The sequence below is a fragment of the Oryctolagus cuniculus genome, chromosome 11 (genome assembly GCF_964237555.1).
Source record: "Oryctolagus cuniculus chromosome 11, mOryCun1.1, whole genome shotgun sequence".
NCBI classification, from domain to species: domain Eukaryota; kingdom Metazoa; phylum Chordata; class Mammalia; order Lagomorpha; family Leporidae; genus Oryctolagus; species Oryctolagus cuniculus.
This window is the reverse complement of record NC_091442.1, coordinates 66,564,465-66,591,110: the sequence shown is the minus strand read 5'-3', so window position 1 is coordinate 66,591,110 and position 26,646 is coordinate 66,564,465. Positions and strand designations below refer to the sequence as shown.

Genomic DNA, 26,646 nt, shown 5'->3' with positions numbered 1-26,646 from the left:
TCCAGAAGGTACAACCTTTGTGTCAGGCAGTGTGCAAGACATTGAGGACAATAAAAATGCAATGACCCAGGCACTCAAATAACTCATGTTTCTTTAAAAAAACCAAGGACAAAAACCAAAACATGTCATGAATTTTGATGATCTTTAAGTCAGGAGACTCTCGGAGCTCTGAAGATTTGTGCTACCTTAAACTTGGCTGTGATCTGGTTGATGAGAGGAATGAACTCCTGCAAGTCTTTTGCTTCACAGTCTTTGAGCATATGTTCCGAGGCAGATGGGATGAATGGAAGAACTTCTTCCTCTAAACAAATAATCATTCGATGAAGGAAAGTGCGAACTCCACTTCTAAGAATATCCTTTTGTAAGGGGCAACTGAGGGCTGGCAAGAATGTTTGTAAACAGTCCAGATAAACTTCAGAACAGCCACATTGTTTCACAGTCTGCTTGTTGCTGAAAGCCTTGCTAGTTCGGCTATAAGCAAAATAGGCAGCTAATGTTAACTTTATTCTTTAAATGAAGTATTCAAAAATAATGTACAACAAATTATAAAATTCATAAAAGAAATGAACTGCTTGTTTTTTATGTCACAATTACTTCCATTTTTAGCTAACACGATAATCTGTAACTGCCTCCAGTTACTGTTCCATAACAAAGGGCTACAGTTAGATTCAATGAAACAGATACAATTAATCTAATTCCTCTAATGCATGTCTACCTGAATGTTTGTTTTACTGCTCCCGCTGAGAACGTATATAAACAGAGAAAAACAAATTCATTTACTATGACAAGGCTATACTAAAACTTCAAACTAAAATTCAATTCAGAAAACAATCTTTAGAATCGAGTTAGTTATGCAACCTCTAATACTTAGCTCTTGCTCTGAAGGATTCTGTAGTACAAATTCTCTATGTAACTCCTAATTACCAGTCACTACAACTTTCATGCTGTCACTGTTTACCAAGGAAAGTATGGGTAGAAAGGGAAAAATGGCTGCTTCAGTGGTGTTCAGGACACATTGCAATGGCAAGAGAAGCCTCATCACCTACTCTTTAAGGTACCAAGCCTAGCCAAAAATGTTCCAATACACCATTGTGGTACAAACACTTTAGTTACCCCCCCCCCCCCCAAATACACAATTAGCTTATACTAAAGAATTCTGAGCAATTAAGGATTCAGACAGTTGTCAAAGCAAAAATGCAGACTGGTATGCAATCTACTCCTTTCTTCAGCTAAATCTTCTAAATCACTGGATTTAGAAGAAAAAGGTTTAGACAATTCTCTGGACTGTTCAGCTTTTGAAAACACAGACAAGTGCTCCCATCCTAAATGATCCTAATAAGTGGTTCTGTCTGAGCAGAGTTACAAACCTGAGAATTCTAACTGTAATCACACTTACCTGGCAAATCCAACAGCATGGTTAAGACAATCTGCTAGACATGCCTGCCTTTCTTCATCCTGTGCCAGCATCAGTTTTTCTAACAGAATTTTAAACTTCTCCATCAGTGGAGTCAACAGGTTCCTCATCAGCGCTTGCTTCCTTTCTGCTGGGTATTCACTATTCACAACCAGCACTCCAGCTGTCTCATAAATAAACAGCTGATCGTCGCTGCTCAACAAGGACTGGTAACCATTCTCCTAGAAGAAAATTTGGTCTTAGTGAAGTTTCTCCTTTTTGACTTCCTCTCACTTAGGCAGAATAAGTGCAAGAGGGATAGGATAAGTCATCTATTACATTAATTTATAATTAATGTAATTTTTTTTCTCACAACTATACAATGAAAACTGAATTAACGGTCAAAAGATCATGGTTTGAAGTCTAGTCCTACAACACTTTGCAAATGTTTACTTATGATAAATATTGGCTTTCTAATATTTTTTGGAAAAGTCTTATTTATAAAACTTATGAGGGTAAACATGAAGGGTACAAAAAATTGCTTATTAGTACAAAGGCTACAAGAATTAGCATTTTCGACACTTTAAAGATTGTGAATGAAAATGAAATGTCGTTCACACAAATATTCCATATACAGGTCAATTTTTATTAACAGCTATTGTTATTTTTACCTTTATGCACTCAGGCCAAAAGGAGAAAAAAATCATTAGCCATCAAGTTTTCAACACTAAAAATCCCTATTAAGAAATTACATATAGGCCGGCGCCGCAGCTCAATAGGCTAATCCTCCGCCTTGTGGCGCCAGCACACCGGGTTCTAGTCCTGCTCGGGGCGCCAGATTCTGTCCCGGTTGCCCCTCTTGCTATGGACCGGGAGTGCAGTGGAGGATGGCCCAAGTCCTTGAGCCCTGCACCCGCATGGGAGACCAGGAGAAGCACCTGGCTCCTGCCTTCGGATCAGCGCAGTGTGCCGGCCGCAGCGGCCATTGGAGGGTGAACCAATGGTAAAGGAAGACCTTTCTCTCTGTCTCTCTCTCACTGTCCACTCTGGCTGTCAAAAATAAAAAAAAAAAAAATAAAAAAATAGAAATTATATATAAAAACCTAGTCTTAAAAGTTATATTATGTGGCCGGCGCCGCGGCTCACTAGGCTAATCCTCCGCCTTGCGGCGCCGGCACACCGGGTTCTAGTCCTGGTCGGAGCACCGGATTCTGTCCCGGTTGCCCCTCTTCCAGGCCAGCTCTCTGCTGTGGCCAGGGAGTGCAGTGGAGGATGGCCCAGGTGCTTGGGCCCTGCACCCCATGGGAGACCAGGAAAAGCACCTGGCTCCTGGCTCCTGCCATCGGATCAGCGCGGTGCGCCAGCCACAGCGCACCGGCCACGGCAGCCATTGGAGGGTGAACCAACGGCAAAGGAAGACCTTTTTCTCTGTCTCTCTCTCTCACTGTCCACTCTGCCTGTCAAAAAAAAAAAAAAAAAAAAAAAAAAAAAGTTATATTATGTGACAGTTTTATTATAAAAGAATTCTCTACCCCTGAAAAGTAATGTTCCTATTTAAAAATAACTAAAGCATTTATTAAATACCTGCTAGAAGTTTTCACTGCTCTAGAAGTTGAAAATACAAAGATGAAGTAATTGCCTAATTATAAGACACTCTAAAAATGTGCTGTCAAGTGGCTGGTGTCATGGCAAGGTCGGTTAAGCTGTCACCTGTGTTGCAGGCATACCATATGGGCACTGGTTCGTGTAGCAACTGCTCCACTTCCAATCAAGCTCCTTACTAATGTGCCTGGGAAAGCAGCAGCAGATGGCCCTACTGCTTGGGCCCCTGCCACCCATGTGGAAGACCTGGAAGAAGCTCCTGACCTTGGCTTGGCCCAGCCCTGACTGTTATAGGTATTTGGGGAGGAATCCATAGATGGAAAATCTTAATTCTGCTTTCAGATAAATAAATCTTTTTAAAAAAAACGTGTAATCATAACCCAAGTAAGTGGTAAGCTTTCAAGAAAACAATTTGAAACAATCTTTTTATATATTGAAAAAGGATTACAAGGACAAATCCTTATTTTTATGCACTGTATGAAAAACATGAAAGCTTTCTATCTGTAAAATATGGCTTCTTTAAACCCAGTAGTCACCAGTATTTTAAAAATCAAAGTATCATTTTATGTTTAGCATTTTAAACTGGCCACTATAGTAGTAACTTTCACTAAATGAGTGAAACAAAACATGTCTACATCAAAAATGTACTTATAACGTAAATCTTCCTTGTGAAATGGATAGCAGACTATTCAAATCAACCAGCAGTAAAGTTTTTTTACCTTCAGTCTAAAGTTACACAGAAAAACTTCAGTCTAATAGTAGCTGTTCCCAAAAATGGTGACTACCCTTGTAGTACTAATTAAGAATAATTTAAACACTGAATTTCTCCTCCATAAAATACCTAACATTTAACGTACAGACAGCAGACCATAACTCATGCTGCCAAATTAATCAGAAAGCTCTTTATGCCTATTACTATTTTCATTTACTGTATCAACAGAAGTTTGGCAAATAGAACTAACTAGCACACATGCCTCCCCCCTCAACAAGGTTTTTTTTTTTTTTTTTTTTTAAGTTGCTCACAAAGGTAAAGGCTAATGGTATATGTGGCCTCAATGCAATTTGGGGAAAATACTTTGGAAGGATACTTACAGGTGGAGAAAGTTCTAGTAAATCTTGTATTCTATTCAAAATATCCTCAATGAAAGGATTCATTTGTTTACTAAATAAAAAGAGAGAAAGTAAAAATTAAACAATGCTCAAAAATTACTAGAATACGAAATCTCCCTTCCAGACAACTAAAAATGTTCAGTTCTAAGCTAGTCACCTCTCATTCAGACTACTAGTTTTTCAAAATTATCTGTATGCTCCATAGTGACAGACTGCCAAGGCTAGACTTAAGAATCTTACAAGTTTAACACTAAGTTTTCATGCCAAAAAATGGTACAATAGATTCTAGAATTTCAAGGAAGGCATAGGGTACTTCAAAAAGTTTCATGGAAAAATGGAACTGAAAGATGTTTTAGTGTACAATATTTTAAGTTCTTCCACATGCATGATCCAGGCAGTAAAACTGTTGGGTAAATAACTAACCAATGTCATTAGTGATGACGTGTTAGGCTCTTGGAAAGTATGTCCTGTGCCTTTTAAAAAGCTAGTTAATAGCTAAAATTTTATACTTACTTGAGAGATTTGACAAATCTGGAAAACAGGTAAGCAGTTCTGCTCCGTACTTTTGCACTAGAATGCCGCAGACCTCTGTGATCTAAGAAAGCCATCTGAAAAGAAAAAAAAGATACTTTTAATGATTTCTGCATTGCTTCAAGGTTTTTATTGCTACTGTCATGCTACATTTTCTTCACATAAAATTTTACTTCTTTAGCAAGCGCCGCGGCTCAATAGGCTAATCCTCCGCCTTGCGGCGCCGGCACACCAGGTTCTAGTCCTGGTCGGGGTGCCAGATTCTGTCCTGGTTGCCCCTTTTCCAGGCCAGCTCTCTGCTATGGCCCGGGAGTGCAGTGGAGGATGGCCCAAGTGCTTGGGCCCTGCACCCGCATGGGAGACCAGGAGAAGCACCTGGCTCCTGGCTTTGGATCAGCGCGGTGTGCCAGCCACGGCGGCCATTGGAGGGTGAACCAATAGTAAAAAGGAAGACCTTTCTCTCTGTCTCTCTCTCTCACTGTCCACTCTGCCTGTCAACAAATAAAAAAATAAAAAAAAAATTTTTTACTTCTTAGGTTCCTCAGAGGCAGGATAAGGACTATACAAATAATTCCATACTACATACAAATGGGCCCTCGAGGACTTTGCTGTAAATGACTGATTAGAAACCAGGTTGTCCATTTAAAAGAAATGGAGGAGGGGCTAGTTTCAGTGTACTTCAAGAGTTTCTGAATAACAAAAATCCACTGTAAGACATATACTTACCAGTACACATGGAATGTGTTGAGGTTCAACTGTGAAAAACTTTTCATATCTAACAACAGTTTCGAAGAACTCCAATGTTACAGATGTATGCTGATAGGAACTGACTCCTGATGTTACCAACTGGAACAAGAAAAAGTTAAAAAATTCATTCTTACTTAATTGCAGTATCAAAATGCCCCATTATTAATATATACTAAACTCTAACAATTAAGGAACTCCTAATAGCTTATACTGAAAACAGAAAATTGTGTTCAAAATAAATTATCTTCAGTATACTTACAGTTCGCATCATATCCTGCAAAGCACTAGCTTTTGAAACATCACCTGAGAAGTGAGCACCATGAGATACTGGGAGAGCTTCTGCCAACATATACAGCAATCTTATTGCTACTTCAACTTCCATAAACCGTGTAGTCTGCCAATTCCTACCAAGGTATAATATATCAGTGAGATCTGAACATAAACTTTCTACACAACTGGTGATACACAGGGTAACAAGACACCAACAAAAGTCTCTGCAATTACTGAAAAGCCACAGCAATTGTTAATGCTGTCAGGCAACATAATTTATAACACCAAAGCAGAAAGGATCAAGATAAACCAGAGACAAGAAAAGTGCACTGTTTCCAAAGATTCTTCATAAGATCTTTTTTTTAATTTTATTTATCTGAAAGGCACACAAATGGAGACGGAAAACAGATCTCCCATTCCATGGTTCACTCCCCAAATGCCCACAACAGCTGGGGCTGAGTGAGGTCAAAGCCAAGAGCCAGGAACTCAATCCAGGTCTCCCATGTGGATGACTATTTGAGCCAGAGTCTGCTGTCTCTCCTGGTATATACTGACTGGAAGCTGGAATTGAGAGCAGAGGTGGGACTAGAACCCAGGAGAGTGGATATTCTGATTAGCAGCTTAACTGCTGTGCCAAAAGCCCACCCCACACATAAGATCTTAACAAGTAACACGGATAGGATAACTCATATGAATCACTTAATTCAGACTATCAGCAGGGACAAAGGAAGGGTGGGCTTATTACAAAAATAGTAAGAAACTTACTGCAGTGTAGAACTAAAAACTCTGCGAACAGAAGCCAGCAGTAACTCTGGTGAAACTTGAGCAAGCCTGTCCAACAATAACTTCAGCTGCTTCCTATACTCTACAAACATGGCTTCATCTTCACCCTGTTATACAAGTCAAAATCCTCTTTAAAAACCTTAAATACCTTAAAATTCATATACATTTTTAGCACTTTGGTTTTCTGCATTTACAGCTTGTATACTTTTTTCACCAATATTATTTATACAGAAAATTTACTATGCTTAGTAGCTTTTCCCTTCCTGCTCACAATGAATACTTTTTGAATAACAGCCTTAAAGCTCAAAAGCATAGAGCCAGAAGCAGTGTAAGAAGGAGTTTAAGGGCAAGAGAGGAGACCCAGAATGGGTTCACACAGTTTTGGAACCTTCAGCCCCTCATTTTCCTTGCATCTCAGTGTCCACTGTAAAAAATGGTCATATTGTATGACTGGAGATATTAATTAGGAGCCTGGTATATCCTGAGTGCAGCATGCTGGTCCATCCCCACCATTATTCCCTTACAGTCCAAAGTTTCTGAGGACCTGAAGTGGGGAACAGAATACCTGAGCATACAACTGAACAGCACACGCATCTGGAATCCCTAGACAGCTCCTGGTGGCTCCTGTGCTTTAGAAGACAACCCACTCACGATTGTGGACCACTCGTTTAACTAGAACATGTCCAGACATCTGCTAAATGCTCACTCTCCCATAAAGACTTAGGACCTGAGACCCACTGACTAGGCCTCAACTCATCCCTTTTATTAAATACAAAGTCGGATATTATTTCCAATAATACTGTCAACAGTAATTTTACTAACTGCCATGCTACAGTATTTTTAAAAAGGTTGCTAATGAACAAAATAACAAAAATGAAGGATTATGGGGCTTTCATTAATTTTACCCAAAGTTCATGTCAATAGAAAAACGACTAATTTTTTGAATTCTAGTTCTTGCTTTCAAGGGCCCCCAAACAATAAAAACTTATAATATTAATTGATCTAAGTAATCAAAAAAATTGAAACATTTCTCTTCAATGCAAAAATTCTTACCTCATTTTCAAAGTTATATTCTTCATCATAAGTCAATTTTTTCACAACCGCCAACATGATTGCCTAAGGTTAAGAATAAAATAGTTCTTGTCAATCAATCTCCTTTAATTTCACATTAAGCTACACTTCAAGGTAGATTCCTTACAAAGAATCTGTCACTGGTTTGAAAGAAGCATAAAGATGATCATTACCTCTACATTTGCTTTTTGCTGATCCGAGAGCACTGTAAGCTGTTAAGAAATAAGCAATAATTTAATAGGTTTCCTAAAGTTACACTTCGTTTTAAAGATATTTCTCTAAGCAATTAAAATATCATCTAAAACATACATAGTTACTTTCCAAAAATAGTTCTAAAAACACCTCTTTCTAAAATGTACCTAAGATCTAGAAATTTCACTTGTAGTAAATAACCTGACACAGAGATGAATTTGATTTGCAAAGATACCCATATTGCATTCAGCAAAGCAGGTTACAGGGCAGTAAAAGGATGAGTTCATCTTGTTTTTAAACAAGATGTTTTTAAAGTCTAGAAATCAATTAACACATACATAGTGGGATTACCAATAGTAATCATACCTTCCCACATTGCCTAAAATTTCATAAAGTAATCACAAAGGGATATGTTATTTGTAACAATAAAATAGAAGCTAACTTCATTTTGGAAAAATAGCAAATCTAACTTGATTCAATTAATCAAATGCAAACAGGATAGAAATGGCTCTCTTGTCTAATGCCACAATGAAAAGTTACTAATTGTTTAAAGTACTACATGCTATAATATGCAGACTAATACCACCTACATTTCAAATTATTTTTGGAAAATAAATTCCTAGGGAAAATTTTAGCTGTACTATATTATTTTTAAGAAATTATACATATGCAATTGAAACAAACCGTGCTTAGAAAAATTTATACTGTATTCAGAATACAGGTCCAAAATGAAAAAATAACTTACTAACCTCAATCTGTAGACTAATAACTAAAGCTTGGATAATAACTAATTAATAATTGCTAGTTTAGCAAATTTCCAAACTTAGCCACTCCCATTTTTTGCCTAAGAACTTCTTTTATTAAAGAGACACAAATACATTAATATTCAACTATAAATAACTTTATAGTTAACAGAACTTTGGGTGTTCTCTTATTTTTACTTTTCCTGCATTTTCCAATTCTGCATGACTCCTTTATATCTACTGGATAAAAAGAAGAAAACAAAGATTTACCTGTTTCAAAATATGAAGATAATCATAACAAAACCCAATAATATTGGAGGAGATGTCATCATCCTCATGAATTAGCAGTTGTAACATCAGCGCCACTTTCGTTTCAATAGCTTGCAGTGCCTCCTGAGCATTCTTGATATCCCCACTCTTAATTAATTTAGTCCAGCTAACGATCAATGACTGTCCCATTCCATTCACCAGCTTAGAAAACCTGGCCAGGAAATCAACATCTTCTTCCTATAAGCAGTCAAGACAGATGTCAAATTAAAAACACCTACCCTAGCCGGCGCCGTGGCTCAATAGGCTAATCCTCCACCTTGCGGCGCCGGCACACCGGGTTCTAGTCCCGGTTGGGGCGCCGGATTCTGTCCCGGTTGCCCCTCTTCCAGGCCAGCTCTCTGCTATGGCCAGGGAGTGCAGTGGAGGATGGCCCAGGTGCTTGGGCCCTGCACCCCATGGGAGACCAGGAAAAGCACCTGGCTCCTGGCTCCTGCCATCGGATCAGCGCGGTGCGCCGGCTGCAGCGGCGGCCATTGGAGGGTGAACCAACGGCAAAGGAAGACCTTTCTCTCTCTGTCTCTCTCTCTCACTGTCCACTCTGCCTGTCAAAAATAAAAAATAAAAAAAAAAAAAAAAAAAAGGATAGTAGGTGGCACTTGGACAAACACTCAACAACCATTATTAGCTATTCCTATTCTAATGACAATTCATAATAATGACTAAGCATCAAATACTAAAAGGTAGCTACCTATTCTCAAATGTGTTAAAATAATCATGCTTGTTCAGAAGAACATTAAAAAAAACAAACAAACAAAAAAAAAACACCTACCCTAAAAGTAAGAGGGAAATCACTTAAACTTTAGTATGAATTCAGTGCCAACTTTAAGATTTAATTTTACAGGGCTAGCACTGTAGCATAGCAGGTAAAGCTGCCACCTGCAGTGCAGGCATCCCATATGGGCGCTGGTTCGAGTCCCAGATGCTCCACTTCCAATCCAGCTCTCTGATATGGCCTGAGAAAGCAGTGGAAGATTATCCAAGTCCTTGGGCCCCTGCACCTGCATGGGAGACCCGGAAGACACTCCTGGCACTCGGATCAGCTCAGCTCTGGCCATTGCGGCCAATTGGGGAGAGAACTGGCAGATGGAAGACCTCTCTCTCTCTCTGCCTCTCATTCTGTGTAACTCTTTCAAATAAATAAGTTAATTAAAAAAAAAAGGTTCAACTTTACAATGACATTAGATATTTAACAATTCTACCATTTTAACTGGACAAATTTTGTTGTTTTTATTATTATTTTATTTGAAAGACAGGATCTTCCATCCACCTGGTTCAATATCCGAATGCCTACAACAACTGGAGCTGGGCCAGGCTGAAGCCAGGAACCTGCAACTCAATCTGAATCTGACTGGCGAAGTTTAAGAATTTGACTTTTCAACTACCACATTGGTGGTAGAGACCCAATACTTGAGCCATCACCTGCTGCCTTTCAGGTTGTGTATTATTAGGAAGCTGGAATTAGAAGTGGAGCTGGAACTCAATTGCAGGCACTCCAATTTGGGATTCGGGTGACCCAAGTGGTGTTTTAACCAACTGTGTCAAATGCATGTTCCCCCCACCTTTTTTTTTTTTTTTATTTGACAGGCAGAGTTATAGACAGTGAGTGAGTGAGAGAGAGAGAGAGAGAGAGAAAAAAAGGTCTTCCCTCCGCTGGCTGAATCCCCAAATGGCTACCACGGCCGGCAAACTGCGCTGATCTGAAGCCAGGAGCCAGGTGCCTCTCCTCATCTCCCACGCGGGTGCAGGGGCCCAAGCACTTGGGCCATCCTCCACTGCCCTCCTGGGCCACAGCAGAGAACTGGACTGGAAGAGGAGCAACCGGGACTACAACCGGCGCCCACATGGGATGCCAGCACGGCAGGCGGAGGATTAACCAAGTGAGCCAAGGCGCCGGCCCCAATGTCCCCCTTTTTTGGAGTAAATAGGAATGTAAGAAGACACTATTGGTCTGTGAACAAGACAAACACTAAAGCCGTATTATTGACACATCAGCAATACAAAGATATCTTAGGAATTCTTCATCTGTCATGGCTGGAAGTAAAATAAAAATCTTCAAATTATCTTTCTAAATTACTAACTTAACCACAGTTAAAGGCAGTACTCTATTGGGGTTAGCTAAACTCTAGCAGCACAAACAAATTCACATTCTAAAGAATGATGCAATTGCAATATTAAACTATTACCAAGTCTAATGTTGGTCAAAATGCACGATCATGTAAATAGTACAGTCCTTTGCTACTAAATTTACTGTCAGGGATTAGTAGTGTCAGTCTCACCTAGAAGTTTGTAGGAAATGCAGAATTATAAGCAAAGTTCCAGACCTGCAAGTTAAGAACTGGCATAATCTATTGTTTAAGGCAAATATTACAGATAACATTACAGTTTTCTGGGAACAGTGGCTTGTTATTATAATCTTGAGAGTTTCCAACATGTAGAAGAAAAATCAAAAGTGACTATATTTAACTTACTACCTAACCTAATGTTTCCTAAAACTTTAAAAACTTTATGTAACAATTTACTAACCTGGTCAATGCTGAAAAACCCAGCAGACTGTAATACTTGACACAAAGATTCTACTAGTTTCATTTTATCAACAGGGTCCATTCCTTTATTTACAATTTCAAATAAACAGTCACATGCTTCTTCCCGTAGAACTTCTATTGACATATGACCTAGCAGCATATTTATAAACCTGGTAATGGGCAAATACAACTGTTATTTTTAAATTCATGAAGTTTTAGATACTATGTTATAGAGGTTTATACTGAAACACATTATAGACACACTTACCTATCATTGGCTATAAGGGATAAGTCTATCCAAGAGACATAAGCCCCAACTACTTCAAGGCACTGACATGTCACTTCTGAATTAGTATACTGATAATTTTGTAAGATTTGGTACCATGATTCCACTAGGTTTGGAATGCACTGTTCCCTCATGGTATCTTTTATTAGAGTATTCCTACGAGCCTCCTAAAAAACAAAATACCAAATAAATGTCATCTGAATAGAGTTGCACACAGTAATTTCCTTGACATTAAAACTCCCAGATTGTTAACACATTCCTTGCCACTATTTCCTATTTATCAGCTCTAAAATCACATCCTGTGATTCTTTGTGCTTCCTCTTTCAGTTTCTACTTTGGTGCCAGACTTAATTTCTTACTAAATACAAACCATAAGTAAGCATTGCTTAGAAATCTTAAGCATGTATAAATTATTTCTCAATATTATATAAACATGGTACCCAAACAATTTAGAAAATGGCAATAACTTAAATGCATAGTACCCTTTAAAGTTACATTTATAAATATACTAAATATTACAGATACAGCTTCATTATAACAACTTGAAATTATTATACACATTTGAAGCCTTTCCTATTGTATCCTTTAAGAATAAGGAGAAAGGTATACACATTAATGAACAACTAGAAAAATCCCAGGGTGACGGACTACAGGGCTGAGAATTCAGAAGCAGACAGCAGTGGTTACTGTTTGACAGAAGAAATGCTTCTTCCTTGCTTAGGAACAATATGAGGACACTTCTGAAAGTCAGTGGAAAGCTTGAAGATGTTTGTATTTGGGGGCGAAAATGCTGAAATCCATGTTTAGTGTTTTCATAATATTCATTTTCTATGAACTTCTTTAAGACTGTGTAGCCAGGAGTATTAATTACACAGGCCATATTTTCCAACAAATTCATAGGAGAAAATTAATCTGTACTTCACTGAAAAAAATTTACCTACTTTAAAAAAAATGAAATACAAGTCCCTTTGTAAAACAAAAATCAGAACACTGGGTATATTCATAATTATTCCTTAAAAAAAAAAAAAAAGATTTGAAAGGCAGAGTTACGAGTGACAGAGAGAGGGGGAGAGACCGAGAAAACAACCTTCCTTTCATCCACTGGTTCACTCCCCAGATGGCAGCAATGGCCAGGGCTGGGCTAGACTGAAGCCAGAAACCAGGAGCATCTTAGTCTCCTCTGTGAGTGCAGAGGCTCAGGGACTTGGGCCATCTTTCTGATGCTTTTCCAGGCACATTAGTAGGGAGCTGGATTGGAAGTAGACAGAGCAGCCAGGACTCAAACCAGCACCCATATGGGATGCCAGTACTGCAGGCAATAGCCTCACATACAACACAGCCCATAATTATTCTTTTTTATTTTTTTTAAGATTTGTTTATTTATTTGAAAGGCAGGGTAGAGACAGAGATAAAGGTCTTCCAACCGCTGGTTCACTCCTCTAATGGCTACAATGGCCAGAGATGTGATGATTCAAAGCCAGGAGCCAGGACCTTTTTCTGGGTCTCCCACATGGGTGCAGGGGCCCAAGAACTTGGGCCATCTTCTGTTGTTTTCCCAGGACATAGCAGAGAACTGGATTGGAAGTGGAGCAGCCGGGACTCGAACCGGAGCACTTATGGAATGCCAGCACTGCAGGTGCCGGCTTTACCCACTACACCACAGCATTAGCCCCCATAATTATTTTTTAACAAAGTCTGTCTCCAGGGCCTGGTGCTGTGGCACAGCAAGTAAAGCCCATGTCTGCAATGCTGGCATTCCATTTGGACACTGGTTTGAGTTCCAGCCACTCCACTTCCGATTCAGCTCCCTGCTAATGTGCCTGAGAAAGCAGCAGAGTATGGTCCAAGTACTTGGGCCCCTGCATCTGCACTGGAGACCTGGAAGAAACTTCTTCTCCTGGCTTTGGAATGGCCTGGCTTCAGCCATTGTGACCATTTGGGGAGTGAACCAGCGGATGGAAGATCTCTGTCTCTGACTCTCTAAGTAATTCTGCCTTTCAACTAAATAAATAAATCTAAAAAAAAAAAGTCTGTCTCCAAAGGCAAAAAATTCTTTCCTTCTTTCATTGTATTTCCTACAAAATCTATACTAAAAACTGAACATTAATGGGAGACTACTTGCCTCAGATGTATGTACCACGTCACGATCCACCAACTCTGAGTCAATAGCCATGAGGATTCGGAGGTACAGATCGACTCCTCTTGGATTTAGGTCCACAACAGAGAGAATGTCAAAAAAAAACTTGGGCCATTTAGTAAGATACTCTGTAACGAAAAGCAAGGCGAAGACTTGGGCTGCTTTATTTCGTATAAAGGTCTTCTCTGGTTGGGGATTCAGCATCTGACAAAGAAATATTCCATGAAATTAAATGTAAATTGCAAAGACTCGAAACACATTTTATTTTCCTATTTATCATTGATAGGCAAAACCCCACCAAACTTCAGTATGGTCCAGATTACTATGCAGTAGATTATTTCAAAACTATCTAAGTATTTAAGTGACTGCCTAGGAACAATCAAAGGAACTAAGGTTCTGATGGTTACTTCTCATTCTTAAAGTTGTGTAGCATTTTGATAGTTTTTATAATTTCTTCTAAGAAGAAAAATTGTAAGTTTGATCTTCAAGGAAAATAAAATTTCTAGCAATTGTTTTATAGGTTTATATTAGTTAAAATTTTCTAAAAGAACGTACTGTGAAATAAAGAATTCTACTGTCCTTTCAAAAAGGCTCCCGTGATGCTAACAGAGCTCACCTTAGAGAGGTGAACAGCAAATGAGCTTTTGTCAAGGAGTGAAAAAGAAAATTATATTTTAAAACCAGTTTTTCCACAATGTGTTATGGAAACTATGACAGCTTTGGTTATCAATATAATTTTAAACTACTGTTTCCACCTATCTTCAAAATTAGCACTTCAGAAAAAAAAAAGCTATAGGATCAAATTGAGAAAAAATGACAAAAATCTCTGAGGTAATGTTGTAAACTCTAGTGCAAATATAAAAGTGTAAGTATCTGGTAATTTGATGTACTGCATAAAATTACTATTTTACCTGAGTTTGAAGCCAAGATATGAGCGTCTCCCTAATTAGTTGTTGTTGAACAGTGGTTAGTTCTGAATATCTGTTCAAAATAGAGAAGAAAAATAATAATGGCTATAAGTGGTATCTGTATTTTGAAAATTAACAGCTTTTTTACAGATTTGAAAGGAAAAATTTGTATAGCAATCAATTATCTATAGTTTCCTAAAATAAACTGCTAGTGCCTCTCATCAGGGACAGGAGCAGCAGGAAGGGAATCAACACCAAGCTTCCCTTGTTTCATGGTTCAGTTCATGTTGAAACGACAGCTACATAATGTTTCCAACAGGGATAGATCCACGTCCTAAGGTCTGTGGTCTACAGAATAGTGAAAAACCGAGGGTCCTCACAGCAGCATTTCACTGTTTGTCCTTGATTAAAGCAGTCGTCTGAAAACAAGTGCCCATGCTCCGCTCAGCTCTGTTAGAAGCTGGTAGGTAGAGTTTTAGGCCTGGTGTTGCTGGACCTTCTGATTTTTCAAAAACAGAAATGTCTGGATTTTTAATATGTAATCAACTAACTCATTGTTTTTTACACACTTTGGGATCAATCAAAACACATCCGTGCAACCTGGATGGAACTGACATGTGCAAGGTGAATTTATACCTTGGTGTTATGGTTTCTTCAAAGAATGAAAAATTAAAGAAAAGCTTCTCCCCACAAATCTGAGTCAAAATAATGAGAAAGCCTTACTTGTATTTAACTTGATGTTCTAGTACTTGGAAGCAGAAAAACTTTATGTGATCATCACTAAAAAACAAAACAAGAAAATTAGGTAGGTAGAATATGAATTTGGGGAAACATATCAAAGGCAAAATATTAATGAATAATATAACTGAAGTTTCACAAATTAGAGTCTGTCTTGCTTTCTGCTAAGCAATCTCATTTTATAATATTAAAATTCTTGTTTAAAAAGCTAAGAAAAATATATTATTGAATATGCAATATTTCCATGAAATATGCCAAGCAAAATAACCAAAAAAATAAATAAATTAGTATGCACCTTAAATACAGAGCTTTGTAAACAGAAGGCACTGCCCCTAAAACCTAGATGTTAGGATTCCTAGGCCAATGCCTGTATTTCACAACAGAAAGGTTACGTATAAAATGACAAACGGTAGAAGAGTCAGCTGAAGTCAAATTAGAGATGGTCATCCCAGTTCTACTTAAAATTCAACCCTAGTCAATTCTATGGCAGTCAAATAAAAAATTAAGCAGAGCTACATGGACTGCCACTCCCACCCTGAGGACATCAGCTCATATAAAAAAACTAAATTACAATGACATTGACTTTATATAGAACAGGAGCAAAAATTAAAGGCTACCAATTATCTACTTCCAGCTGTCTCCAGAGAGGCGGTGAAGGCTTGCAGTTAACTAGCTATAAATGACAAAGTCCCTTCACAGGCCGATAATCTGCTCATCCAAGACAACCGGATAGGGCCAGGCTCAGTCATGGAACATATTTTCCAATGCAGAGGTAACTGGTCCATATAAGAATGGAGACCTCATCTTTTATTTTTTTTTTAAAGATTTATTTGAAAGTCAGAGTTATACAGAGAGAATAGGAGAGGCAGAGGCAGAGGCAGAGAGAGAGAGAGAGAGAGAGAGGTCTTCCATCCTCTGGCTCACTCCCCAGCTGGCTGCGCAGATCTGAAGTCAAGAGCCAGGAGCTTCCTCTGGGTCTGCCCATGTGGGTGCATAGGTGCAAGGACTTGGGGGCCATCTTCTACTGCTTTCCCAGGCCATAGCAGAGAGCTGTATGTGAAGTGGAGCAGCCAGGACTCAAATAGGCACCCACACGAGATGCCAGTGATGCAGGCCGAGGCTTTAACCCACTGTCCCACAGCACCAGCCTTGGGGACCTCATCTTAATTTAGATAAATTAAACAAACAATTTCATACATAATATGGATATTAATTTTTAGAACTTCTAAAGTTAGGTTTAATTAGCATATCTTCAGAAACATAAGGATTTCCATTTTTATTATGGTTGACACCAAAGGCTTAACATGACTTCGTTTTTTTTTTTTTTTTTTTTTTTTTTTTTTTTTTTTTGCCACGCAGAGTTAGACAGTGAGAGAGAGACAGAGAGAAAGGTCTTCCTTCTGTTGGTTCACTCCCCTAATGGCCACTACGGCCAGTGTTGCACCGATCTGAAGTCAGGAGCCAGGCACTTCCTCCTGGTCTCCCATGAGGGTGCAGGGACCCTTGGGCCATCCTGACTTCGATTTTCAACTCAAAAAATAAAGTAGGGGCAGGTGCTATGGTATGGCAAGTTAGCTATTACTTCAGAGGTCTGCATCCCTCTTTGGAGTGCTGGTTTGAGTTTGGGCTACCTAGCTTCCGTTGCAGGTTGATGCTAATGCATCCTGGGAGGCAGCAGATGATGGCTCAAGTGCTCAGGCCCCTGTCACCCATGTGGGAGACTGAGATGAGTCCTGGCTCTTGGCTTTGGCTCATCCCTGGCTATTGTGGGCATCTGAAGAGTGAACCAGTTGGTGACAATCTCTGTCTCCCTCTCTGTTGCTCTGCCTCTTAAGTAGATGAAAATAAACATAAAAAAAATGACTATAGGATGCTTTAATTAAAAGCCAGCTCTTATTTACTCTAACAACATACAGCAGATGTTCTCAAAACCAACTCTCACTAAACTCCAGCAGCTGTTTCATGTATAAAACACTGACCAATAATATGTGCATGGAGAATTCCAGTCAGGAGGGCATGGCTAACCCCATGTTGTTTACTGCATGTCGGTTTTCCCCAACCCTCACTTTGACACTTCTACTTTATAAGAAAACAATTTAATATTATGTAGAAATATATTATTACTGGCCGGCGCCGCGGCTCACTAGGCTAATCCTCCGCCTAGCGGCGCCGGCACACCGGGTTCTAGTCCCGGTCGGGGCGCCGGATTCTGTCCCGGTTGCCCCTCTTCCAGGCCAGCCCTCTGCTGTGGCCAGGGAGTGCAGTGGAGGATGGCCCAGGTGCTTGGGCCCTGCACCCCATGGGAGACCAGGAAAAGCACCTGGCTCCTGGCTCCTGCCATCGGATCAGCGCGGTGCGCCGGCCGCAGTGCGCCGACCGCGGCGGCCATTGGAGGGTGAACCAACGGCAAAGGAAGACCTTTCTCTCTGTCTCTCTCTCTCACTGTCCACTCTGCCTGTCAAAAAAAAAAAAAAAAAAAAAAAAAGAAATATATCATTACTTATAAATATGTGTTATTTATAAATACTATGTTGGGCCAGCACTGTGGTATAGAAGACTAAGCCATTCGTGTTACTTAGAAATACTATGTTGGGGGACTGGTGCTGTGGCTTAGAGGGTAGGGCTGCCGCCTGCAGTGCCAGCATCCATGTGGGCACTGGTTTGAGTCCTGTTGTGATCCAGCTCTCTGCTTTGGCTGGGGAAAGCAGCAGAAGATGGCCCAAGTCCTTGGGCCTCTGCACCTGTGTGGGAGACCCGGAAGAAGTTTCAGACTCCTGGCTTTGAATTGGTGCAGCTCTGGCCATTGTGACCATCTGGGGAGTTAACCAGCAGATGGAAGACCTCTCATTCTCTCTGCCTCTGCTTCTCAAATAAATAAGTAAATCTTAAAAAAAAAAGAAGAAAGAAATATTATATTGGACCTGTGCTGTGGTTAGAAGGCTAAGTCTCTGCCTGCAGTATAGGCATCGCATATGGGCAGCAGTTCAAGTCCTGGCTGCTCCACTTCCAATCCATCTTCCTGTTAATGCACCTTGAGAAGTGGCGGAAGATGGCCCAAGCACTTGGGTCCCTGCACCCATGTTGGAGACTAGGAATAGGCTCCTGGCTTCTGGCTTTGGCTTGACCCAGCCCTGGTCATTGTGGTCATTTGGGGAGTGAACCAGCGGGTGGAAGATCTCTCTCTCTCTCCTATTTCTTCCTTTCAAAAATGAATAAATAAATCTTTAAAAAAAACCATGTTATGGGGCCCGCTCTGTGGCACAGTAGGTTAATCCTCCTCCTGTGGCACCAGCATCCTATACGGACGCTGGGTCTAGACCTGGCTTCCCCTCTTCCCCTCTTCCAGTTCTCTGCTATGGCCTGGGAAAGCAGTGGAAGATGGCCCAAGTGCTTGAGCCCCTGCACCCGCACAGGAGACCAGGAAGAAGCACCTGGCTCCTGGCTTTGAATTGACCATCTGGGGAGTGAACCAGCAGATAGAAGACATTTCTATCTCTACCTCTCATTCTCTGTAACTCTACCTCTCAAATAAATAAAATCTTTAAAAAAGAAAACCGTGTTATATTATATAAACCTGATATTAAATGACTATAAAATAGTTCCTATTTATGTCTAAACCAAATATTTTAGAAAGAATTCACAGAAAGCTACACTGTAGAGGAAAAAACTTATACATATCTGATACACATGATATGAGTGTAAGACTTTACAGACAGGGACAAGTATCTAAAAAAATCTAAGACTACTCATTCTTCCTCATTCTTCCTACTATAATGATCCAGTTGGAAACTGTAGGGGACGGATCATGAATGTGATCAGCACAAGAAGTTAGAGAATGCTTGTGGTACAGATAGAGAAAAAGCATTGGTCCAATCTTGACAGACATAACTGAATGCTCTTTTAAGTTAAAACTAAAAATGGATACACATCTTGCTCCTTAGCAGGAGGAGGAGTTTTTACTATACTCTATTCCAATCTGCTGACAACTAAAGAACGCTGGCAACAGCTGGTTTTAAAGTCAATTCCAGAATGGTAAAATTATTGGTTCACTACTTTCCTCATTTCTATACTGAGTGAATAACTTTCCAAAAGGCAAGTCATAAAAATTTTTTTATGAAAACACTTCCCAAATACAGGTAAACTTAATAGTCCTGCCATGTTCACAGAAATTTAAATTCTTCTAACAATCATACAAATTTTATTTCAATTACCTGTAGGTCCTCTGGGCTAGAGCTTCTGCACACGCCTGCCAGGCATCTGGGGAAATCTTTAACTGCTCAAAATAGGCCAGAGCCTGAAAGAATTAAGGAAAAAAAATTACTTGAACAGTCAACTGCAATACCCGGCTAATACTAAACAAAATATTCTGGGAGTAGCAAATCAGTGAGTTTAACAGAAAAATAGTTAAAACACAAAATTCAGGCTTCTAAAAATGTGCAATTTAGGGATCACTCCAAAAAACAGGTATGAAAGGCAAATTATATCATAACTCAAACTTCCATTTCCTTACTGCAAAGGAAAAAACACAAAAATACCCTGCAGACTTCACTGGGTTATGAAGACAGAGAAAATGTACAAGTGCTGTGTCAAGTGCCTCACTACTGAGATATATGCATTATAAAATTATATTATGAAGAATGCTTCTCCAATTGCAAATTTGCTATTAAAGAGGATCATTATAAGAGATAAACATTGTGCACATTATGCGATCTACTAATACATAAAAGAGTATTTCAATTCTTAAAGTGTATCATATTAGTTCCCTGAAAAAAACAAATTAACATTGGAGTAAATTCCACAATATGAGTTCTGGGAAAGTTATCAAAGAGCGATAAAAGTTTAGGAAACATTTCTCACCCCCTGTTCATGAATTCAGGGCCTTGTAATCAGAAGACTATATGCCAACAAACAGCAAGTGTACTCTCAAAAGGATGCTGCAGGAGTCCACACACCCTCCACCACACTGTTGTGATGAAGGGAGTTGCTTCTGCCACCCTTTTCCACCAGCATGTTACACCACATGCAAGCTTCACATGTGACAATGTACAAATGGCAAAACGACCTCAACAACTTGTGAGAAGCATCACAAACAGCCAAGAAAACTATACAACCGTTAGAAACACTACTAGATTACTTAAAACCATCATGTGCTTATATAAATCTCGACACAAGGTAGAAGAACCTAATTTCAAAGAGTGAATATTCTTAAACTGTGGTGGGTCCCATTAGTGAGTGATGTAATCCATTTAGTGGTCTTAATCGGTAATTTAACCAATGAACAGAATAGAGGGTATCAGAGCAAAATTCATCTAGCAATAATAACTTATTTAACATGCTGTAGTTATGTATGTATATAAAGACGTATAAATCAGGTCAAGGTGTAAAATTATTCTTCTCTTTGAGGTAACAGTCACCACATTTTATACTTGGGTGATAGTTTCTTGTATCATGCAGTTGTATGAATGAGGGAATGCGTTTTGAAATGTTTTCTCAATGGTTGTTCCCACTGATAGAGAACTAGGTAAATAAAGGGGATCTTATGTATGAAGATCATCAAACATTATTTTAAGTATAAATGTGGCATAAGAAATATATTTAAGGTTTGCACAGTCCCATCAAGTACAGAATCCTCTGAGTGACAGGACTGTCTTTTGTTATTTACAATGAGCCCTTTGGATTACACCAAAGCTTAATAAGTAAATGTGATAACTTATGGGGCTTTTAGAAAGCCATTTATTACAAGGACCAAGTAATCAAGAGGGCTGAACTTCCAGTCCCAACCACCAACCTCTAGCAAGAGGGGCCTGGAGACTGAGCTCTATAAGAACTCTTCAACTTTCTGGTTGCTGGGAAGGTGGTGTCTCAGAGCTGGCAGGGGGGCCAGCACTGTGGTATACTGGGTAAAAAGCCACAGCCTGAGATGCTAGAATCACAGATGGGTGCCAGTTTGAGTCCTGGCTGCTCCACTTCCAATCCAGCTTCCTGCTAACATGCCTGGGAAAGCAGCTGAGGATGATCCAAGTGTTTGGGCCCCTAAACCCATGTTGTAGACCTGAAAGAAGCTCGAAGCTCCTGGCTTCAGACCAACCCTGGCCGTTGTAGTCATTTGGGAAGTAAACCAGCAGATGGAAGATCTCTCTCTTTGCCTTTCAAATAAATAAATAAATCTTTAAAAAAAAGGAGTGGGCAAGAAAAGCTCTGTGTCCCTTCCTATACTGCCCTACCTTGTGCCTTTTCCAATCAGCTGTTCCAGAGTTGTATCCTTCATAACAAACTGGAAATAGTAAGTAAACTTCTCCTGAGTTCTGTTGGCCATACTAGCAAATTATCAACCATGAGGAAGGAGTACCAAGAGCCCTTAATTTTATAGCCATCAGGAATATGAAAGGTTCTGGACTTGTGATTCTGTATGAAGTTAGATTGTTAACCTTGTTTAGCTCATTTAAAAAAAATTTTTGCTATGAGAAATAGAAAATGCCTCTTTTTCCACTTCCACACTTCAGAACATCCATGTCTTTCAGAAAATTAATTATAGGTTTGTTCTTTAGATTCTTTTTATAGTTCAGCTATAGTTATGATAATAGTTGTAGGATACATTATAGTTAATTGTTTACATTTACCCACATATCCTAGTACCACATAATAGAATCCCTGTCACATAATCATTCTGTATAGTTTAAGACATGCCTCGTCCTAACTGCTTATCTGTATGTCTGTCTGGACTAAACAACACAGATGTTAATTAACACTAACACAGGGGTTAAACAACTTCTACAGAGCAAGTCAAGCAACATGAAAATAAATATGCATGTGTACCAGATGGAAATTCCTTTGAACAATCCTCTGCATTACTACTTTTAAATAATTAGAAATAACGATTAATGTTGCATAAAGATCTACCTTTAAGCACATGAGATTTTAATACTTCTGTTCAACCAACTAAATAGAAAATCACAAACTTTCAGGTTATACTCACCTCTAATTTGTTTCAAGCCACTTCTCCCTAAATTAGATCTTCGTCATCAGATGTAGTTTTTATTCAAGTCCCCTAGCGCAAATCGGTAGAAGCATGCTTTCAAAAATCATTAAGCAAAGCGACTTACCCTTTGTCTGAAGTCTGAATCAGCATTTGGATTTAGCCCTAACAGAGCCTGTTCATCCATCCCTGCTGCTATACTTGGAGTTTCCTGATTACAACAGGCGTGCCCTCTGATCCCAGAGAAGAATCCATAAACATCTGCACACGAAAACAAAGTTGACAGTAAACAATACTTGATAAAAAAATAAGTGCTTATCTAGAATACTGTAACAAGTGGATGAAATTGTATAACAAGGCTTAAGTGTTTAAAAGACTTCTTTGGAAACTTATCCAAATAACAACTGAAAGACACTTTAAGTCTCAGAAGAATGGGTCCTGTTAAGTACTCCACAAAAAAGAAAGTTATAAAAATCTAAAGTGGTGTGCAATTCAGGTGTTCAAGTTTTCTTTTTCTTCAAAATCTTCAATAAAGTACAGAAAGTAACTATTTTCTACTTTAAATAACAGAGGCATCTAATTTATGCACTGTTGTTACTTCTTAAGTGCAACTGTATTAAGTAGAGAAATGACAAGCCCAGATTATCTTATTGTAGTTATTTCCAGATGCCAACATCACAAATCTTTTTTTTTTTTTTAAATGAGAATGACTGACCTCAGAGTTCAATATCTGTACTGGAGTGTTTACAAAATACAACAGAAGTCAAATAAAAGGAGTAGGAGAGTGAAAAATCAGTCATTTGGCTTATGAACAATGGACTAGTTCTGCCTTTTACAGATCTCTGCTCTTGCCAGCAATTCTAGAAATGCCTTTTAAACATTCTTTTTTAATAGTAGATGCAAAAATTCAAAAATGACTTGTTACTACTTTTAAAAACTTTTTTTAAACTCTGAGAAATAATTTACTTCTTCACAATATAGGGTCTAACAGAACATGATAAGGCCCCCAAAGGCAGTTTATGGTTTCAAAGAATGTATATTAATTTGAGAAAACCCTAAATGATGTGAAAATTGCATTAATTCCTATAAGGTACAAGAGACCAGGCCTTACTATTCCCAATAAGGCTGGGGGGCGGTTCTGTAAATTACCCAAAGAGAACCTCAAGAAGCCAAGAGCCTGAGTGGGAGGTAGTGGGGAGAGGGTCTTTTAGGAATGGTGAGGCCAGGATTAGATCTACACAACATGGCCTGTCTCACAATGTGCTCTTCTTGCTTCCCCTGAGCCTGCTAGAAAAATGGTAAATCAGGGTGTGGGCTGAGCCCCTTGGATCAGGAAGCTCAGCCCCTTAGGGTTTACAGCATACCTGCAGACCACAGCAAGGCAGTGTAACTCCCCACTGACCTCGGGACACTTCAGAGAAACTCGACATTCTGCAGCCCAAATCAGGACGGCCAGTGATGCCCAACCACATGGCCCTTCTCCAGGGGTATTCTGCCTTTCATCTTTGCACACACTCACTGCTCTTTTTGTTACTTGGTTAACCCCTGCTTGTCCTTCAAAATTCAACTTAAAGGTCACCACTTTCAAGAATACTACTTTGACCCGTATTGTCCAAGCCTCCCTAATTGGATTAGATACCCCCTCCTAAGCACCTCTGCGTGGTCACTGCCGGTTTACCAGTTTTCTCTCATTAACTTTAAGGACAATGACTGCCTTGAATATTCATCACTGTCCCTGGGAAGCAGAACACTAGTTTTGGACTTGGAAAGACCCGGGCTTGTATTCCAGTCTTGTCATGTTTAAACTGAGGCCATGTGGACAACTTAACAAAATGTGAGAGAGACAGCCCTTACTATGAAATGGGAAACAGACCATCTGGTCATCTGGTAAATGCTTCAATGAGATAAGGTATGCACAGCAGGCCTAGTACACAGTGGAACCTCAGTAGGTGATTTATAACCCAAGGTAGGCACAAGGGGGACAGGAAGTACTCAGACATTCTAGATGAGCATTTTGATTGGGGGGGGGGGGGGACGTAGGAGGGGAAAAGGCAAGTTCTCTTGTCCAAAAACGACAAGACGACAATTTCAGAGCTTCCATGAGCACCAGATTGAAAATTCCTGGAAGAGCTTCCTTGCATTTGCCAAGGCTTTAGGGAAAACTGCTGGACTTGATCCAAGCACCCCGAAACTTAACAGTGGTGCTAAGGAAAACTCAGCCAATAAACAAAGTAAGGAAACAAACTCGTTACAGTTGTCCGTTCCACAGCAATCGCCACAGGAAAGGCACCTGGATAACCACAGGCAACGGAACGTGGTCAATCACCTACATGTGCGCCAACAACCGCCAAGCTGCACTTGGCGAGAAGGAGCGACAAGCTTCCCAGACAAGGCTATGCAGGAGCACCTACCCTCGACCGCCACACCTGGCTGTGCAGCCGCTAACACCGGTTAACAGCGTGGTCTCAATCGGGCACCTCTCCGAGGTGCAGGCCAGCAACACAACTACTAAACCCTAACTTTTTTTTTTTTTTTTTCTGGACGGCTACTGGGCATCCAACAGTTCGGGAAAATTCCTCCACACCCACCGAAGACCGGTTCAAAAGCCAGGCGTTCATCGTTCCAGCCTTTTAACACCATGCCAAGTCGCTTTCATAAAACGCAACTTCCCCCAGTAACCACTAATTAGCGCTCTCAAAAAGTACTCGTTTTTCTGGTTACGGGGAAGCATCACGCTTCTCTCCTCTTGCAGGACTGGGAGGAAGGGAGCAGAAGATATGGAGCGTCCTGCTGGCAAATTACTACGCAGAAAAAACCCTTTACCTCCTTTCCCCCAGAGCGGGCGGGAGGACCTTATCAAGTTTGAGGTCTTTGCGTTGAAATGGGCGGGACAGGCTCCAACTACCATGATTGGGGTGGGGGCCACAGGCGATGCCGACCCTCGTCGGCAGGCCTGGTCTTCATCCGTTCCCTGGATCTCTCCCCAAAAGGAAGCCTCGTGGCAACTCGGGTGATGAAACAGCCGGCCTCGGGCGGCCACGGCTCGTACCCGCCCCCACCTGGTCCGCCCGGCCCCAAGCAGCACCGCCATGGAGGGTCCCCGGCCTGCACCCCTCCCAGGCGTCGGGGCTCCCCCGGGCCGGGCCGCCCTGGCCAACTTCCTCGCAGCCACGCGCGGACCCAGTCGGAGCCATGTCCCACTGCCCCCCGAGCCCCAAGTCACCTTCCCTATCACTCCATCTCGCCAGTCCGCCTGCACTGCCCAGGGCCGGTGAGCCGAGCGGAGCGGCGCTGCACGCAGGGCGCAGGGAAAGCGGCCCTCGTCCTTGTCGCCGTAGTCCTCCGCCACGACAGCAGAGCCAACGCCGGGGACCGAGCCGGCCGCGCGCCTCTCACCGCGTCGCGTACCCTGTCGCCTTCTCCTGCGTGGCGCGGGGCAGGCAAGCCAGCGAGCAGGCGGGCGGGGTCGGCGCCCCAGGAAAGGAAAGAGCGCGAGGGCCGGCTAACGCCGCCGCTGCCGCTGAGTCAGCGCGAGGCGCGCTCCCCGCGTCGGTGCCGCGCGGGCTAGCGCCAGCAGCCTCATGGAGAGTACAGACGGCCGCCCGCGGGCTGCGGCCGGGGGCCTACAACTCCCAGCATGCAACGGGCAGGCGGCGCTTCCGGGCGGCGTGGTCGCCCGGGCCTGTGTGGTGCATGCCGGGACGAAGCATCTGGCCCCGAGACGCTCAGGGCTCTTCCCGGGTCCTGGCAGGCCTTTGAGCCGTGCGGTCCGGTTGTCTCCGAGCGTTCGGTGAAGGCTTCGTGCAGCAGTTGGTAGGTTAGAGAACAGAGTTTCGGAAACGTCGGCGACGTGGTTCAAATCACGTGTGAGGCAGAAGTTTAATTCCTTTCGTGTGGTCCCACGTGACCCGAGTTCAGGGGTGTGAGCATCCGCTGAGTGCTGACAAGTTTTGCACGTCGTTTTAAATTGTACGGGGAAGGGAGCAGAGTACTCCTAGGAAGCCCGACTCCTAAGTTCTCTTGGTGGCACCAAATGTCCAGTTTTTTAATATGTTAGTGCAGCGCAGAGGTACTGAGTCTCCAGCTCCACGGAATTGAGTCCCAGGCCCCGCCTCATAGTTGCCCTTAGGCGCATTCCTTAACTTGCATATCTAAAATGGGGGTACTAGTGAAGGGAGTATGCGTGGATTTCAAAAAACTTTTGCACCAAAATAAACCTTCTGTTTTACACAAACCTTTTGAGGTCTTCTCAGTTCCAGGTTCCAAGAGCTGTGAGAATTGAGCTAATGCACGTGTTTGGCACACTG

The 26,646-nt window shown here is 41.1% G+C and overlaps 1 protein-coding gene across 2 annotated transcripts in view; it reads right to left on the bottom strand.

The window, feature by feature from the left end:
• The window catches only part of XPOT (exportin for tRNA), a 42,084-nt gene extending 16,197 nt beyond the window's left edge, over positions 1-25,887 (bottom strand). Inside the window, exons 1-18 of one of the 2 annotated variants that reach the window (XM_051845640.2) lie at positions 25,748-25,887; positions 22,467-22,600; positions 19,575-19,657; positions 15,349-15,405; positions 14,629-14,698; positions 13,703-13,921; positions 11,563-11,747; positions 11,296-11,464; positions 8,713-8,949; positions 7,681-7,719; positions 7,490-7,552; positions 6,419-6,543; positions 5,643-5,787; positions 5,363-5,482; positions 4,619-4,713; positions 4,088-4,157; positions 1,397-1,635; positions 186-471 (exon numbers count right to left, since the gene is read on the bottom strand). In XM_051845640.2, the coding sequence (XP_051701600.1) occupies positions 186-471; positions 1,397-1,635; positions 4,088-4,157; positions 4,619-4,713; positions 5,363-5,482; positions 5,643-5,787; positions 6,419-6,543; positions 7,490-7,552; positions 7,681-7,719; positions 8,713-8,949; positions 11,296-11,464; positions 11,563-11,747; positions 13,703-13,921; positions 14,629-14,698; positions 15,349-15,405; positions 19,575-19,657; positions 22,467-22,526 (2,262 nt within the window). In that variant the 5' untranslated portion in view covers positions 22,527-22,600; positions 25,748-25,887. Of the gene's footprint in view, positions 1-185; positions 472-1,396; positions 1,636-4,087; positions 4,158-4,618; positions 4,714-5,362; positions 5,483-5,642; positions 5,788-6,418; positions 6,544-7,489; positions 7,553-7,680; positions 7,720-8,712; positions 8,950-11,295; positions 11,465-11,562; positions 11,748-13,702; positions 13,922-14,628; positions 14,699-15,348; positions 15,406-19,574; positions 19,658-22,466; positions 22,601-25,562; positions 25,698-25,747 lie in introns of those variants that run through there. The other variant, XM_051845639.2, reaches the window with a different exon arrangement.
• Positions 25,888-26,646: the final 759 nt, after the last annotated feature.